General features: G+C 45.2%; 1 protein-coding gene across 3 annotated transcripts in view; it reads left to right on the top strand.

Moving 5' to 3' along the window:
- Positions 1-16,934, top strand: part of l1cama (L1 cell adhesion molecule, paralog a) — a 40,009-nt gene that overhangs the window by 9,251 nt on the left and 13,824 nt on the right. For 2 of the 3 annotated variants that reach the window (XM_029435276.1, XM_029435274.1), the window contains exons 2-6: positions 11,052-11,381; positions 12,734-12,748; positions 14,404-14,506; positions 14,962-15,164; positions 16,775-16,897. In XM_029435276.1, the coding sequence (XP_029291136.1) occupies positions 11,255-11,381; positions 12,734-12,748; positions 14,404-14,506; positions 14,962-15,164; positions 16,775-16,897 (571 nt within the window). In that variant the 5' untranslated portion in view covers positions 11,052-11,254. The remainder of the gene's footprint in view (positions 1-11,051; positions 11,382-12,733; positions 12,749-14,403; positions 14,507-14,961; positions 15,165-16,774; positions 16,898-16,934) is intronic. The other variant, XM_029435277.1, reaches the window with a different exon arrangement.

Here is a 16,934-nt window from a genome sequence, read left to right as displayed (position 1 = left end):
TCAGACCTTGTTGGCCTAACTCTGTGAAAAAAGCTCATCAACTGGTTGTTTAGCCGCAGGATAAGGTCACCACAGCTTCCTCTGCATCCCTGTGGCCACTCTCTCTGTTTCTAACTGTTTTTTCTTCTCCCTCTCTTTCTCGCTGGAGTTGGGGCCAAACCCTTTCTGTCATCTCTCATAACTGAAGCAAAACGAGAGGAAAAGAGAGATGAGAGAGTGCGCTAGAATTGTGGCCACAGCTGGGGCTTCAGTGTAAGGGCAATACCTCAGGAGGAAGAGAAGGGGGAAAGAAAAGATGACGCAAGAGGAGGAGAGCTTGGATGGAGAGGCGCGGTGAAACTGTGCAAAACAATATAAATAGAGAGGATATGAAACGGCTTCCTCCCTTTTTCTTTTTGCTTATTCACTCTGTCTGCCTCCTTAAATAGAAAATATAAAGCCAGGTATACTTGTCGCTCCCTTTAACGTGTGACGATGACGCACATACACAGGCGAGATGGAACAGGTTGTCTGTCTCTTTCATATTGCGCCTTGTTGAAAATTACTGCGCATTCTGGAAAATGTCACGTCCTTGATCTCTTTGCACCACTACACACTGGTGTGTGGAGGGGCTGGAGCTGTGTAGAGACGTGGGGAGAGGGATTTGCAGAGACAGGGGTCTGCAGCAGAGACAGGGCTGTGCGCCTCAGATAACACTGCAGCCTTTGATGGAGCTTGGCCCTCCTCTGTTGGAGAGCACAAGCCGCTCCGCCTCAAATAGATCTCCTCCGCAGACTCCATTGGTAATGATTGGATTTAGTTACAGAGCAGAAATGGTTTGCTGATGATAATGATAACAGATGTGATGGGAGTTACTCAGCCACTTAGGGTCGAGGGACTGTATCGATGCTGTGCCAGCCTGCAAATTTCCCTTCAGACTGGACGGTCTCTTTCAGGCTTGATAAAAGTTGATGGCAGAGGTTGATAGAATGCTACCTGTAATTGCATTGTGAATGATATTGGCTGGGAGGTTGTAATGAAGATGTACTGCAGCACAGATGGAAGAAGTGTTCCATAAGCTTCTTTCGATAGGAAGGAGAAGAAGACTAGGAGGGAGGGGTGAGGTAAAGGAGTTCAGGCTGAGGAAAAGAGGAGTTTCATACTGATATAAGGAGCGAGAGGCAATCAGCAGGGAGCAGAAAATAGAGAACAGAAGTGAAAGAGATAGAAGAACGCAAACAGAGAGACTTTCAGCAAAGACGACAGTCAGGAACGAGGAACTCTTTCAAGTGTTGGTAGCATGTAGACATAACAGGGGAACTGGAGAAAGCCAGAGATGGGGAAAGAGCAAGAGATGGAGATGGGAGATGAAGGTATAAAGTATAAAGTATAAAGTGCAGATAGATGAGAAAGAGAGAGAGAGAGAGAGAGAGAGAGAGAGAGAGGGAAAGGGAGGGGGGGAGATGGGGGGATGGGGTGAGGAGGATGAACAAGTAGGAGGGGGAAGGGAGAGAAATATTTTCTATGTGCGGCTGAGCTGGAGTCAGGGGGTTGTCATGGTGATAGCGGGGTGAGAAAAGGAAAGGGAGGCAGGGGTATTGACACCTATCCCTAGACACCACACACACACACACACGCATACACACACACACGGACACATTCTACAACAAACAAAATGAGTCATGCATGACAATACTGACCTGTCACATCCTAAGTAAACACACACTCACCCTTCCTCACACCAACCCACAAGTGCACACGCAGGTGGTGCGTACACATAAGCTGAGACGTACGAAGCTCAGCAGCCATATCACCATGCAAACTCTTTTATCCTCACTCAACCTGATTTGAATGGCAGGCAAATTCCCTTAAACTGACTTGTCTTGCCAGACAATTACCTAAACCAACCTTCAGTCTGCTGCTGCGTGCATGTTTGTGTGTGCGAGTCTTCACATATCTGAGCTTTGCGGTTTTCCTGTGTGTGTTGATGACACGGAGAGACTGAGAGAGGCGGAAACAAGCTGATGTAGAGACAAGAAGCGGCTCCAGTGGGGCACAGCTTTCTGAGCCAGTGCACACACTTATATAATAATAATTTGTACTTGTATATTGATTTTCTTTCTTTTTTTTTAACACAAAACTTGTACAAAACAAAATGCAGTAAAAAAGCCCATCTCCAAACTGCAGATACAGCTGAAAGAAATGTAAACGTATCACTGCCTTGCATCAGTGTTCACAACAGCAGATTTTAAATGTTCAGTTTTAAATGAACGGAATATAGGTGGGTATTACTGGATCTATTCGTAGAGAGCATGCTTATAGAGAATAGCAATTTACTAAGATGACTTGAATCATGTGAACTTAAAAAGTTCTGCAAGTCTGATTGAAAATATTTTTCATTCACCCAAATACATCTGATAGATTGACGTGTCATTGCTGTGTGGCGAGAGTCTCTGAAGCATAAAATGTATACAGCAAAGTGCAAACACGGCAGAAAGAAAACAAAATTGCAACTTGAACAACAAACAAATCAATAGAATTGCTCATTCAGAATGTTAGCACAAAATCCAAGTTTTAGTTGCTAACAGAAGACAGAGTTAGGTTGGATAAATTGTCCCAGTTTATGAGACTGTGATGATTTTTTCATTTTTAGTCTGGGAGACTAGACTGTCTGAAGATAGCTGCAGTATCTGTTATTTTAATGTTCACTTCACTCCTTCTGTTGCTGTCGCACACACACGCACACACACACACACACACACACACACACGCCCTCTTCTTTTTCCACTCTGATTTCACTTGGACATTCACTAGCTGTATAGGGGCGTTACATCTCCTGCCTCATCCCCAGAAGACCTTGTATTTGATTAGACGAGGAGCACTTAAGGGCAAGTGCTGCTTTTGCAACTTTTAACAAAGTTAATGGGATTGCCAAGAAGCTGTTGTTTGGCCTGGTTATTCATTTTGTAGATGCAAATCACTGTGAACTGTTTATCTAAAACTGCATCCCCTCCACCTTAGCTGTAGTCAATTAAGTGATTGGTTATGCTAGTGCTGTTTGAAGAGTTTGCTTTTGATGTAAATAATTAGCAATTATTTATATTTCTCTCTTTTGCATTGCTTTGATTAGTATAACTACTGCAGTGCTGTCTGTGCATTGGTGTAAGCATGTTTGACGTATGAGACTTTCTGGAATTTCATGTGTGACTTCTTCATGCCTCCAGCATCAGGCTATAAAAAAAAAAAGATTCAGACACTTTCCCACAGTCGTTGAGCCACTGGGGCCATTCCATGCAAATGTGTTGGCACTATGTGTGACCTTGCTCTGCCAGTAGCTCATTTCCCTGAAGTGGTGGAAAAGACAGGATTATATCCAACCTAAAGAGACCTTGACAATTGTTTCTGGGAACGTCTAAATCTTAACAAAGAGCTGTCGGCAGGGAAACTAAAGGGCTACAAATCCACGTATTGAAATATACAAGTCACATTTTTTTTGTTTTGTTTCTTCAGTAAGAGTGCTTCGTTTCTCAGAGACCTAGATATCTCAAATGTCAAACCTGTTGGGGTGGAGGTCTAAGGTCACGTATACACTCCGCCTTTCTCCTCGGGGCGTGGCGTGTAGATAGTCCCTGCGGAGGCGTCCACGTGTCACATGAGTCGCAGGCAGCTGAGTCCTCCAGAGCTATACGGGCCACTTATCACCTGACTCGAGGGACCACTCCCTCCTCCTCCTCTCTGTCTGCTGAATGACTGACTGCACAGCCCCTCCTCAGACATCACTATCTGCAACAGCCAACACAAACCTGCCCCCACCTGCACACTTGATGCAACCCTGACACACATATGCTCTCATTCACACCTGAGGCTCATCAGATAACCTTAGCACTGCAGTCTTCTCTCTTTGAGGCTCACACAGTTTTCCCTTCTGCTGCTTTATACTGTACTTATGCACGGCTGACTTGAATAACAATGTGACCTGTATAGAAAAAATAAAGTCATGTAAATGTACTTAGATTTTGTGCTCTTACATAAATGCCATAGTAAAGTTATTCCAGCATGTGCTTCAGTGGCTGATTTCCCTCCGGTGCCGTTACTGTTTGTGTTGTTGTAGCTGGTTTGTCATCACCAACAGTGTTAAGCTGCTGCATCTGGTTTCAGGGCTAACACTGATAGATACTATACTGGTGTCAGCTTCTTTTTTACTGGCCTGCTTGCCTGCCTCCAGTTTGATCCCCAAAGGCTTTACTAGCACATACAAACACAAAATCTCCCTTTCACCCGTCTGATCTCCCTCTAATTTCTCTCTCTAAGGGATGAATGGCTGCGAACAAACACGTTTACCGAAAGATCTCCACTGAGCTTCACTTCACACAAACAGCATAATTTCGTCACAAAGGTAGAGAAAAAAAAGGCAGTGAAGGTCAAAATGCACATCAAATAAGAAGAAAAACACAAGCGAGGCTGTTAGCTCCAGAGGAACAGCAGAAAAGGGGAGAGGCTGCCTGTGAGAGATAAAGAGAGAAGAGAGAGAGAGAAGGAGAGAGAGAGAGAAGGAGAGAGAGAGAGAGAAAGCTTGGAACGGAGCAAGGGAGGGGACTGAGAGAAGGTCACTCCTAATAGCTCTTTCACGTAATTTCATAATGTCATAATTGTGATTATTTACTCAAGCTAACACCATTAACTATCTACTGTATGAACACTAAACCACTGTGCCACAAAAAAAGTATCTTCATGAGCTGTATGTGTTCGTCATTGCCTGTTCCTCCTGCACACAGAGTGCATAACAATGTGCCTGTGAGGATGGGTAGTGTGCATGGGGGTGCTTGGATGCATTGCATCTTATATCTTCTGCATGACACGGAGGGTGTGTCCGTAATTACTGCGCTTTGTGCAGCGGGCACAGAATCTGACTGATGCTGCTGCTAATGAAGCAAATGACGCCCTCAGGCAACATTGCAGCAGCATAGTCTTTATGCTTGTGTGTGTACACAGAATACATGTTTCTCATTTAGTGTACACAAAGATTTTGATTTGTGTCTTTGTTGTTTTCTTACCATATTTAATTAGATTAAAGGTGAATTGAAATTAAAAAAGAGATTACATTTTGCAGCACGACCCACACGTTGTGTCCATTTAAACCTTCCCATACAGAAGTCTACGGTCATGATTGTATCTCTCCAAACACACAAACCGGCTCCATTCGGTTTATTTTTCCTTTTGGTTTATTGAAACCATTCATCTCCACTTCCTGTGACTAACTGAATGACAGGCAAGCCATAAGCAAATTAGCTTATCAGTTGTGGGCTTAAGTGAGCAGCAGCTAACATGCTCGAAGTAGAGAGAGCTAGAGGCGGCACTCCATCTGCAAGACCAGCTCCATTAGCTGACAAGAGATTAGCTGACCCACTGACAGACAAGCTGATCCCTTCTGATACACGCTGCAACACGCATGGACTCATGTACACACACACACACACACACACACACACACACACACACACACACACACACACACACACACACACACACACACACACACACACACACATTCAGGGAATCTGATACACTATTACATTAGGGGTAACACTCCTGTTTTTGATCGTTACAGAGCTTTTACTGGTCAGTGATCCCATAACCAGATATCTCCCTTTCCACATCTGTCATTTATACTTTGTTATCTTTTAGTTCTTTACAAACCCACTTCTATCTCTTTGTTTTCACCGCCTATGAATTTTTCAGACTTTTTCTTGTTGACTTTGTTGTCAATCCTCCCCTTTGATCTCCCGCCGGTGTTGCCCTTCTTTCTCTTCGTCAGTTTTCTTACATCTACCTCTCCTCTCTTTCTCCAGCCCTCACGGATGTCTTAATGAGTCCACTCCCTTCTCCTTCAATTATTCACCACTTCTTTTATTCTACTATTCCCATTGTGTCTTAAGGGGAAAAACATCAATAAATAAATCACGCCAGAGGTAGCTCCTTTTGTAGTCTTGGCAATAGGAGGGGTGCCCGTGTGTTTATTGCTGTACAAGGGAGAGAGAGAGGTTTGTAGAGGACTTTGGGAATCTTGTACTTCCGTTTTGTATTTTAACTTTCAGTTTGATGAGCCTGTAAATGATTTCACCTTATAAATCTTTGAGTAACTTAAACACTTTATGCCAAGTCGAGGTTTGAGTATGTGTACATAGTATAGATGTGAAGATGTCCAGTATTTGTATTTACAAGTGTGTGTGTGTGTGTGTGCACGTGCATGTTTGTGTGCATGTGCATGTGTCCGTGTTTGAGGGACGGCCTGTCAGTGTGTGTGGTAGCAAATGAGCGAGCGTGTGTACGTGCGTGCGCATATGTAAGTGATACCGCAAACCCGTTAGTGTCCATGTGTGTGAATAACTGAATTTGTATGTACAAGGGGGATGCTGTGTGGAGACCCTGTTGTCAAGGCAACCAGGATAGAGAGAGAGTGGGCGGTTGCCCTCACGGCTCCTCTGACAACCTTTATTTTCTCCAGCTTTGTGTCACTCCAATATTAAACCTTAACCCTTGACAGAAAAAAAGGGGGGTGGGGGGTGAGGTGAGGTCTTTGAAAGAGGTGCAGGCGTTTGTAAAACGTGGCGTGCATTCTACTGCCGCATTTGACAACAGCAGGAGTAGCTAAGCATCCAACGGCCAAGCTTATGCTAATAGTGGTATTGATAAATGTGCTGTCTGTGTACCCTGATTCCAGATAAGCTGTATAGCTCTGCAGCTTTTTCCGCTGGTAAATTTCCATGTGGAGTTGACTGTGGATCATCGATCTTGAAACACACGTTACTTGGCCTTTTACACAAAGAGTAGCGGCATGTGGGATGTATTTGTTGCCCACTGTGCTGTAAAGCCTTCTTTTCCATTTAATTTGCAAATATTGAATTAATCAGCCTCAACGCCTGTTGTCCGAGCCAGAGTGAAAGACGACGAGACAGGAGAGGAAGAGGGATCAGGAAATGAACTGTGAAAAGTGATCGGGGGGGAATTGAAGAAAGCTTTTAGTGTCAGCTACCAAGGGGGCTGCGAGAGGAGAAGGAGAAGAAGACTGATAAAAAGGTGACAGGAAAATGGGCACTCACCGTTTTTGGACAGTTCCTATCATAGGGCTTGGCTCCTAAGTAGAATATGTAAGAAAGACTTGCAAGAAATGCAATCTTCCCTGCGGTGAAGGATGGAAGACATGTCTGCATTACGAAGTTGAATGGCGGAGCGGAAACAGGTAGCCCGCATTATTTCACATGAGTTGTGGTATTTTTCTGCTGTTGCGACAAAGTGGGTCTGAGACTTGTCTCACTGCAACAGGCTCATGCATTAAGTATGACCCTGGCAGAGAGAGGAAGAGGGGGAGGGAGTGAAGGAGAGAATCAGACAGCCTCACAGAAGACGGAAGGTATAGATGGACAGCATCACTCTGGGGCCAAACCAAATGTGTGGTGTGGGGTGTGAATGAATTATGGATTTGGGTGAATTTAGGGCAAATTGTGCCGACAGGAACGGTATCTCTATGAATAATTCACTCAGTAGGGGGCCTGATCATCTACCCCCCACCAGCATCACCTTGTTTCTCAGACCCCCCCTTTCCTCACTTGTACTATCCGTTGACCCTTATAATGTCTCACTGCGTTTCTCCTGTAATGTCTCATCAGTCCATTTCTCCTCGTGAGTGCTCTCTTTGTTTATGTCTAAATCCCTCCATCTTCCCCCTGTCCCTCCGTCCGTCTCTTTTCCGTCTAATGTTTCTACAGACAGACGAACCCTGGGGGAAGAGTAGGGGGTAAAGGGGGGCATGTATTAATTTCTCGTCCCCCACCCCCCCCCTCCTTCCGTTCCACGTCCTCTCCCCCTACACATCTTCACAGCTGGAGGTAGTTAATATTTAAAAGCAAGGCATGACAGGACACAAGACCTGCACACATGTTTGAACATGCACACAAACACACATACAAACACACACACACACACACACACACACATTTAGTAGAGCAGCACATCTGATCAAAGTACGGAGAAGCTTTTAGAATTCATATTTGCATGACTCACTGTGTTGAGAGAAAATATACCAGGCTACATTCATCAACACAGCGGCTCCTCACACGGATTTGTGAAGATATGAAGCAAACCGTAAAAGTCTCTCATGTGTATGTGGGTGGTTGGTACGATGGGGATTAGAATATGTGTGAAACTCCAAACATGATTTGACTCTTGAGGTTTGATCTTGTCTGTCTTCCCCCCTCCTCTACTGATAAGAGAGCCTATTCAGCATTCAAAGTCCTTGGCAACACCCAACATGTCTACTTAATGTTAATTACTACATTTTGCAGAGGAAGGAGCGGTGCAATTTCCTAGCTAATGGATGACAAGGGGGGTACACACCACAATGGTGTACGACAATTAAATTCTACTAATGATGAGCACTAACAGCATAATACAAAATGTTTCGGTTATTCTTGTTTTTGTAAGCAAAACACCTAAAAGCAGAAATTCATGAATAATTGAAGAAGTGGTCGATTTGGCTCGTTTGATACATGGCCTGTTGGCGGCTAATTTTCTTGTGGGAAAACGAAACTACCACGCCCTCAAATCTGAATCCAGTGCTGTCCACTCTACAATTTCTCTGTGATTGAACGACTTCTGATGGCGCCCGTTGACATCCCAGTGGTGATAATAGTTTTTAAAAGCACTCAGAAACACTGTGGCGGGTCATCTTAGCCCAGCTGCAAGCGGCCATCCCAGGGGTGACCTTTGACCCTGTCCAATGAAGCAGGTAACTGGGCTGGGATTGGATCACTGACAGCTGCACAGCGGACACTTTGAAGATGTGAAATCAGGCATCTGCTTCGATGTCAGTGACTCTCACCCCTGTGATAATGGAGCTCCACGAGGCACCATGCCGTGTGTGTCCATTTGTGTGCTTGTGTGTCAGGCCACATCAGTTTGTGTCATCAGCATGTCTGGGTGGCTGGGTCAGCCTCTTTACATGGCCACCTTCCATGCCACTTCTCTCTCCCTCTCTTTCTCTCTCTGTCTGTCTCAGCCTCTATCTCCCTCACCGTCTCTCCTTTCCACGCCCCACCCAACCCATTATAGTGTTCCCCTTTACTGCTCCTCCTCAACATCACTGCAATATTCTACCTCCTGACTGGAGACCACTGGACCGTACCCTTTTATCAGTCTGATTTCCTCTGTCAGACCATGTGACGTGTGTATGTCTGCCTTCCTTTCTGTCGATCTATCCATGCATTTCAAGCTTCTTTTTGTGTACCTGAGTGTGTGTGTGTGTGTGTGTGTGTGTGTTCACACTCCCCTGGAGAACAGTGATTGGCGGCATGACAAGCGACGGCAGCTCCACATCATTAATCGGCGTCCTGCTTTGCTCCACTCGGCTCTCCCTCACCATCTCTTTGGAGGGGGCAGTGATAGGCAAGCTCCTACCTTAGATTAACACAAGTACTAATACCCTGACTAGCCCCGCTTCATTCATCTGCCTCTAATGACATTTTGGAGAGGCCGGTTTAAGACTGGATCACTGTAATTGGCCCCCTGTCTCCAGAGAACAACAACCACTAAAAAGCGGCGGATAAAAAGGACAGGGAAAGAAGAAGAAGAGGAACAAGAAGAAAGTGAACAAATTATGCACACTGATTGGAAGAGCTTGCACATGTGTGTGTGCGAGTGGATGGATAGGATTAGCGTCACAGCTGTCACCCTTTGTCATGCCTCTTCCTCTCATCACCTCTCACCCTCCCTCCTCCATTCTGCCTCTCTCCTCCCTCACCTCCACCTCTTCGTCTCCTCCGCTCTCTACTTCAAACCCACTTTTCCTCTTTATCTTCCGCTTAAGTCCTCCACCCACTTCACCCTCCTTCTTCTCCCTCACTATGTGCTTGTTGTGCCATTCTTCTGACAAAGCAAGCAAGTTAGTGTAATGGCTCATTTAATCCTAATGCTGTTAAACTGCTTTATTAAGCGCTCGGCTCTTGTTTGGTCTTTAATTTCATCTAATTTGGCTCTGTTTATGTACAGAAATCCCATATTCCTGCTGCTCTTTCTAAGATATTGTTCATTACGATTTCACTGAGTGACATGAAAAATATCCCCTCTAGTTAACTGGCCAGCCATTACCCACTAGATAAAAGAAGATTAATGATAATCTCTCTCTATCTCTTATCCTCCACTCTTCTCCATCATCTTCATCTCCTCTCTTCTCTGACCTCCCCCCACTCTCCAAGGTCAGCCATCACTCCGTTGTGGCATTGCCAACAAACAGCGGTGTGCAGAGCGAGAACTCTTTCAATCAGGCTGCCATTACTGCAGAGCTGCCAAAAAAGCATCCTCTCTCTATTATCGCCATTTTCTTTTGTCTCACATGTACGTTTTAATCATGGTGTGCTGTAACAGTTCTTTGTGTGTGATAGTGAGTAGTGTAAACAGTCAGCGGGCTGCGCCACGTGGTGTCGCGGGGGAGGACAGCCTGCATGTTGTGGCAAGGACCGGATCCAAGAGTACAGATGGAGAACGGATAGACTCTTAGCAGGGGTGGCTTGCCTCCCTCACCATGAGCATCTTTATCGTACACTTATCACTGAACTATCACCCAAGTGCACTATGGTCTGTTCAGTTTGCGCAAACCTAATCATCAAGTATATGTTTGTCTGTCTCTGTGTCTTATCTGATTATACACTCCATCAATCTGCATTTGTCTGTCCACAGCCCATCTGGGCGCTGCAAGGCTCTGTTCAGCATCTTGTTGCGGTATTCTCTCCATCTGCCCTGCTGACTGACCCTTCCATATGGACCACCATATGTAATTACCCAAATGGAGATTTTTCATTTGCAGGAACAGATTCAGGGATAGGCATTGTTGAATCTTTTTGTTGGGATGTGTTGACCCTTGATTGGTGTGTTAACTCCATGTCTCAGTCTGCGTATAGGTCTGACCACATGGTGCAGGGTAATTTTTCTCCCATTCTGACACATGGCCCCTCTCCGCCCCTCCCTCTCGCTTCCCTGCTTGTCCTCCCCTCACCTCCCCCCTCTCTTTTATGTTTCAGAGAGGAGACCAGCAGGAGGGCGTGGACCTGACCTACAGAAGAGAGGGGAAAAAAAAGACAAGAGGGACGTACGAGGCCTCCTGGAAAAGAAACAAAGCCTCACACTTGCTCTGCACGAGTGTGTGTGTGTGTGTGAGGTTGCCCTCTGTGTGCGCTTTACTGTACTTGTGTGAGCAGGTGGGACTTTGATGGGACAGTGAGCAATGCCTCACACGCAGCGACAGCAGGTTGGCAGTAGGGGGCAGTGCTCCTCTCGCCTCCTCCCCCTCCTCCTCCTCCTCTCCCTGGCTGCCCAGCCCAGCCAAGCAGCCATACACATACCGTCCAACTGTGAGTACAGAATCATACGGTGCCATTCATGACAATGGTAGCTGAACGCTTCCATGAGGTTCAAAGATCTATTTGTTGTGTTAATTACATTGTTGATTCATCAAAGCACGGCTAATAATGATCTTTCATCTTGATTAATTAGTGCAAATGAGCACAATGAAGATGTGTTTCCCTTTCAGTAACCTCAATATTCAGGGTTGGATTGCGTTTTTATGCTTGAAATACTACACTGTCTGAGGTTTTCTTTGGTTGGATCTCATCTGTGCCTGTGGTGTGTCTAATTACTTTGTAATTGATCCCCTCATACGGCATTGATTAGTCCCACTATTGATCTGGTTTCCTTGGTGCAAATCAGAATCTGATTGGGGAGTAATTTAATCAACAATCGAGTTATACAACAAAAATCCAGCAAGGTTTTTCCTCACTTGCTCTCATTTCTTCCTCCACCTCGATGCAATATGTGGGCATTAGAAATACAGCTGAGCTTGTGGCCCTGCAGGGAAATTGATTTTCATCTCCTCTGCTGCTGCTGGCCTGCCCACAGAGCTCCAATACAGAGAGAGAGAGAGAGAGAGAGAGAGAGAGAGAGAGAGAGAGAGAGAGAGAGAGAGAGAGAGAGAGAGAGAGAGAGAGAGAGACAGAGAGAGAGAGAGAGAGAAGAGAGAGAGAGAGAGAGAGAGAGGGAGGGAGGGAATATTGTTTCCACTGCTGCTTTTGTTGTTCACTCTTTATCTAAGACTACTTGCAGTGAGTCACAGTTCTTCATCGCCCACACAGTCTTCAAAACGAGATATATCGCACACGCCTGGACACACATGCATGACCTGTAAATGTTGATGAAATGCAGTCGATCTCCCAGACTAATTCCCAAAGGGGGGAGGTGACACAGAGGTGAGAGGGCCGAGGAGGATGAAGTGAGGATGATGATGAGGAGGAGGAAGATGTAAAAGGTCAAGGTGTCCCCTGCCTTTCAATTAGCAAGCCTCTGCTATGTCAATGAGAGTCACTGGGACAGTGATCGAGATCAATAAAGGAGATGCGTTAGAATCTGTGTCAAGCAGGCCGGGGTTAAAAGCTACGCTCCATTACAGAGGACATTACACTGCTTTATCGTTCATGTATCATAATTGTTGTTCAATTATCGGTGTCTGTCTGTCTGTTCGTAAGTCTGTCTGTCTGTCTGTCTGTCTGTCTGTCTGTCTGTCTGTCTGTCTGTCTGTCTGTCTGTCTGTCTGTCTGTCCTCTGCCTCTGCCTCTGTATTAACTATCTCTTTCTCCTTCTTGTTTACTGTAACTAAAATGTTTTTTCCCCCCTCATTGCCTTTTCTCTGGCCACCACTGTGACCTAACAGACCACATAAGTGATCGTAAGTGCTTTTAACTTTATTGACGTCTATCTGTCTTAATGCAGGTGCTGGCCAGGCTTATTGTAAACACTTTCATTATGCCAGAGAGATTATTTTCCATCCAGCACACATTGAAAGTCCTGTCGCACTGTACTGCACTTTAATGAATCAGGCATTAGTGTGCATTTGCAGTGTTATGCTTGCGCATGCGTTCGTGTTTATGCGTCTGTTTCAGTGCTTGTGTTTTATCGTGCATGTGTACGTGAGGATGTGTGTGCGTGTTGTATTGTGAACATGCGCCTATTTCTGTATGTGGGTGTGTGTTCAGCCTCATTGGCTCCCAGTAGGTGAGATCCCTGTAGGAGCAGGGAGGAGGAAGTGTGAGGAGCTGCTGTCTGTTAGGAGGCAGCAGGGCTGTCAGATCAAAGGCACAGGGAAATAAAGAGGAGTTAAAGCACTAAGCACTGGCTCCTCTCCTCCTCCTCTGCCAATAATGGAGCTGCGCCCGCAGACCAAACTTCAATTTGATCAGCTGAGGAAATGGGCTTATTTTCTCTATCAGTGGGAATTCTTTCATTACATTCCCCAACTCTCCCTATCTGTCTCCTTCTGAAGCTCTGCGAATCTGCCCCTTGTTTTGTTTCCCCCCCCCCCCGTCTCCCTTTGCTGTGTTTCTCTGTTGCTCTGCACGTGCTCTTTGCTGCACTTCCATCCATCTCCCCTGTCCGCTCAGCTCTTCATCTCCATTGCCTTTTTCTCATCTACCGCAGCCCATTTACCTACATAATGTAAATTCACCTCAGGCTTGGTCTCTTTCCCTTAAGTCAAATGAAAGACTCTACCAACGAGTATCAAGCTGTGACCTCTATTTCACTGCAAACAGTATATTGTCACTGAAGCTATGAGGAGAAAAAGATTTACATTTCTGTCTATCGGTATTGAAAAACAGAACATAAAGATACGACATGGGCCCATAAAGCATGTGGAAAAATCAAACATGCTGGTTCAATACAGTATTCACAGCAAATCCCAGCATGTTGGTTTTTATGAGTCTATTATCGAGGCAGTGCTTTATGGCTGTTATGGACAGTGGGGACAGAGAAGGAGAAAACTCTTCTGGTGGTCATTTCTTTATTCCTTCCCCAGACTGCCCCCCCCCCCTCCCCCCGCCTATGTCTCAGTCTCACACAGGAAGCACTGTGCCATATATCTCTTTTACACGAACTCTCCCTCTTACATTATGCTATATCAATTTCCTCTCATCTCAACCCATTTTCTCTGCCCGCTCTCTTACTCGCACTCTTTTCTTCGCACTCTTTTCTTCGCCCTACATTTCATCTCTTTCTCAGGGGAATCTTTTTAAGTGATATTGACTGAATATTCTTATCTGCAGCTGTTAAACTATGAAACTGGGTGGTATCTCTGATTCTTCTGTGCTGTTTGCTAAGCCTTTACCGACGGCCATAGATCTGTGTGTGTTACAATGGGATGATATATGTGTGTATGTCATAGATGGAGTTATTACAGCAGCATGCAGAATGAAAGCAGGTCATGTAAAGACTGCAGCACTATTCTGAGTGTGTCTTTGTCTATTTAAGCCATATAGTTATAGCAATAGCACATCCCTGCTTTATAACGGGTGTTGTGACCGCACTAACTGCTTTTTGTTCTTGCAGTCAAGAGGCCTCCAATGATCATCATACAGCCGGAGTCTGTCACTGTCTTTAGTGTTGAGGACCTCGTCATGAGCTGTGAAGCCACCGGCAACCCTCTACCCAAGTTAGTCAGCACACACGCATCAACACCAACACATATAGTCTGAAGATGCTATATTAGCCGAGCCATTGGTTATCTTTTTAAGACAACTGAGAACGGTGACCTTCCCTGTCCTTGTTCAGCTGACATCTACATATTAGTATTACATGAGAGCACAGCTTCTCCCAGTCAGAGTTCTCATTTCTACAAGGGATAAACGTCATTAAGCCCTCGAGCAATCTTTTCAGAGTGTCTTAGCTGCTCTGAAGTGGAAAACTGCTCCAATTGCCAAGGAAAAGATGAATATCGCAATTACACAGCACAAGCTCATGAGTCCCACTGGGGCATCTCATGTACATTTTGCATCAATTAATTAATTAATTAATTCAAATGCAGTGACATGTAACATCATCTTGTGTGTGGCATAAAGGCATGGAGATCCCATCAGCGTAACTGATTTTTTTTTTTCTTCACTAAAGTTTCCGATGGACAAAGGACGGAGAGGAGTTTGACCCAGGCAGTGACCCAGAGCTCAAGGTTTCTGAGCGCCCTGGCTCATTCGCATTCTACACACTCAGTAATACTATGGAGAGCCTGAAGCCGTACCAAGCCAAATATGTCTGCTACGCATCCAACGAGCTGGGGACAGCCGTCTCTAACGAGGCCACACTCAACACTGATGGTAAGAACACGCTGACGGCTGAATAATCCTAAAGCAACTGACTGGTTACTGAGACAGAAGCATTACAATTTGACGGGTAATTTGAATATTCAAATTCCCTTATGCTCAGTGAGTATTTGCTCATTTGTAATCATTTGGCTTTGGCCTTGAGAGACGAATCACACCATTTGAAATAACTAATCAAACCTCCTCTGATATGTTTTTAAACACATAGGTTATCTGTAGATGTCAGTTTCAGTGTTGGGGCTCCTGTAAATGCCTTCAAGGTCCAGATTAGAAGTGAAAGGTGTGGTTGTTGGTGTTTACCAGCAATAACAGAGCGATTTACAAAGCTGTGAGCGGAGCCAGTGTATAAACCTTTCCCTTGCCCTGCTTTTATAGAGCGCTCATTTGTTAGCAGATTGGGCTCGCACCGAGAGCTCAGAGTACCGCCACCCAGAATATAATTACATGCAATAACTTGATAATCAGCGTATACTCGCGTACACACATGCACACGCACACTCATGGGCCCCTGGGCAAAAATAAAGAGCACCTCTGTGTATCCATCCACCTGTGTGGCTGGCTCTCTCCTGGGCAACCTCCTTCCTTCACAGTTTCCCTGACAACGGTTTCCCCAGAAACGCTCTTGAGTTGATGTCATGTGAAGCACTCTTCAGTAGCTCCTGTGGGGTTATCAACAATGGGCAGAGGGGAGGAGGGAACACATGTGACTCACAAATCACATCGTTCTACTTCTGCAAACCTCCGATTCTTAAAGTTCCTCTAATGGAGATATACAAATAATACTCCTTATCCACTGCATTGTGTGTTTGAGTTGACTTGAGGATTGCCTCAGGAAATCCTTACGTGACACTGTAAATGTGTGCACAGGTGGTTGCGTACATGTTTCAAGAATTCAAGGATCATTTGTTGTCATTCTGCAACACGGGGTTGCACAACCAAATGCAGTTGCAGCCGAGTCCATTTATGCTACACACGCAAAACACGACGGAACAAAAACAGTAGTGCATTTTATTTAAATTTGCAGCAACAAAAACAATCGTGAATTATTTGAGCGGTTACTATGGCCGGTAGCGTTTAACATAAAAAATGTGGCAATAGGGGAAATCCATCGACTTTGACTTTGATGCACCAAGTATCACTGAAGTAAACACAGTTGCTCCTCTCGTCCTGCGCTCTTGATCCGACAGGTGCAATAGCTTGATCAAGGATGCCATGATGGAGCCAGGTCTTTGTAATTGTGTGGGCACAACAGTCTCCAATGTTGCTGGTCTTATTTCAGCCATCTTATTTTCCTACAACCGGATATCAGCAAGGAGTAGCTTGTTAGTGGAATAGCCTTAAGTCCTAGCTTGGTAAGCTTAGCTACCATCTCAGCTCTCCTCCTGAGCCGGTCACTCCACCCTGGATGGTGTTTGGTCCGGCTACATCCAGATGATTGTTTCTCTGACGGAAAGACAACAAATACAACAAAAATGTAACTGTCAGATGCATCTACGTGACCTGCTGTCGCCATAGAAACTCTTATACTTTATATACACGTGTGTGTGTGTGTGTATCTACGCAGACTAACAGGTGTGTGTTTTTCCTCCCTTACCTCCCTAAAGTTCCCCCAGTACAGCAGAAAGAAAAAAAGGTTCATGTGAAATCTGAAGAGGGAAACAGTATTGTTCTGAAGTGTAACCCCCCGCAGAGCTCCATGGAGCCTATCATCCACTGGATGGACTGGAGTAAGTACATTACCTTCCCATCTCTCCTTCCATTACA

This window comes from Cottoperca gobio, chromosome 7, assembly GCF_900634415.1.
Source record: "Cottoperca gobio chromosome 7, fCotGob3.1, whole genome shotgun sequence".
NCBI lineage: Eukaryota > Metazoa > Chordata > Actinopteri > Perciformes > Bovichtidae > Cottoperca > Cottoperca gobio.
Note: the sequence above shows the minus strand (reverse complement) of the source record. Positions and strands in the feature narration are given on the sequence as shown.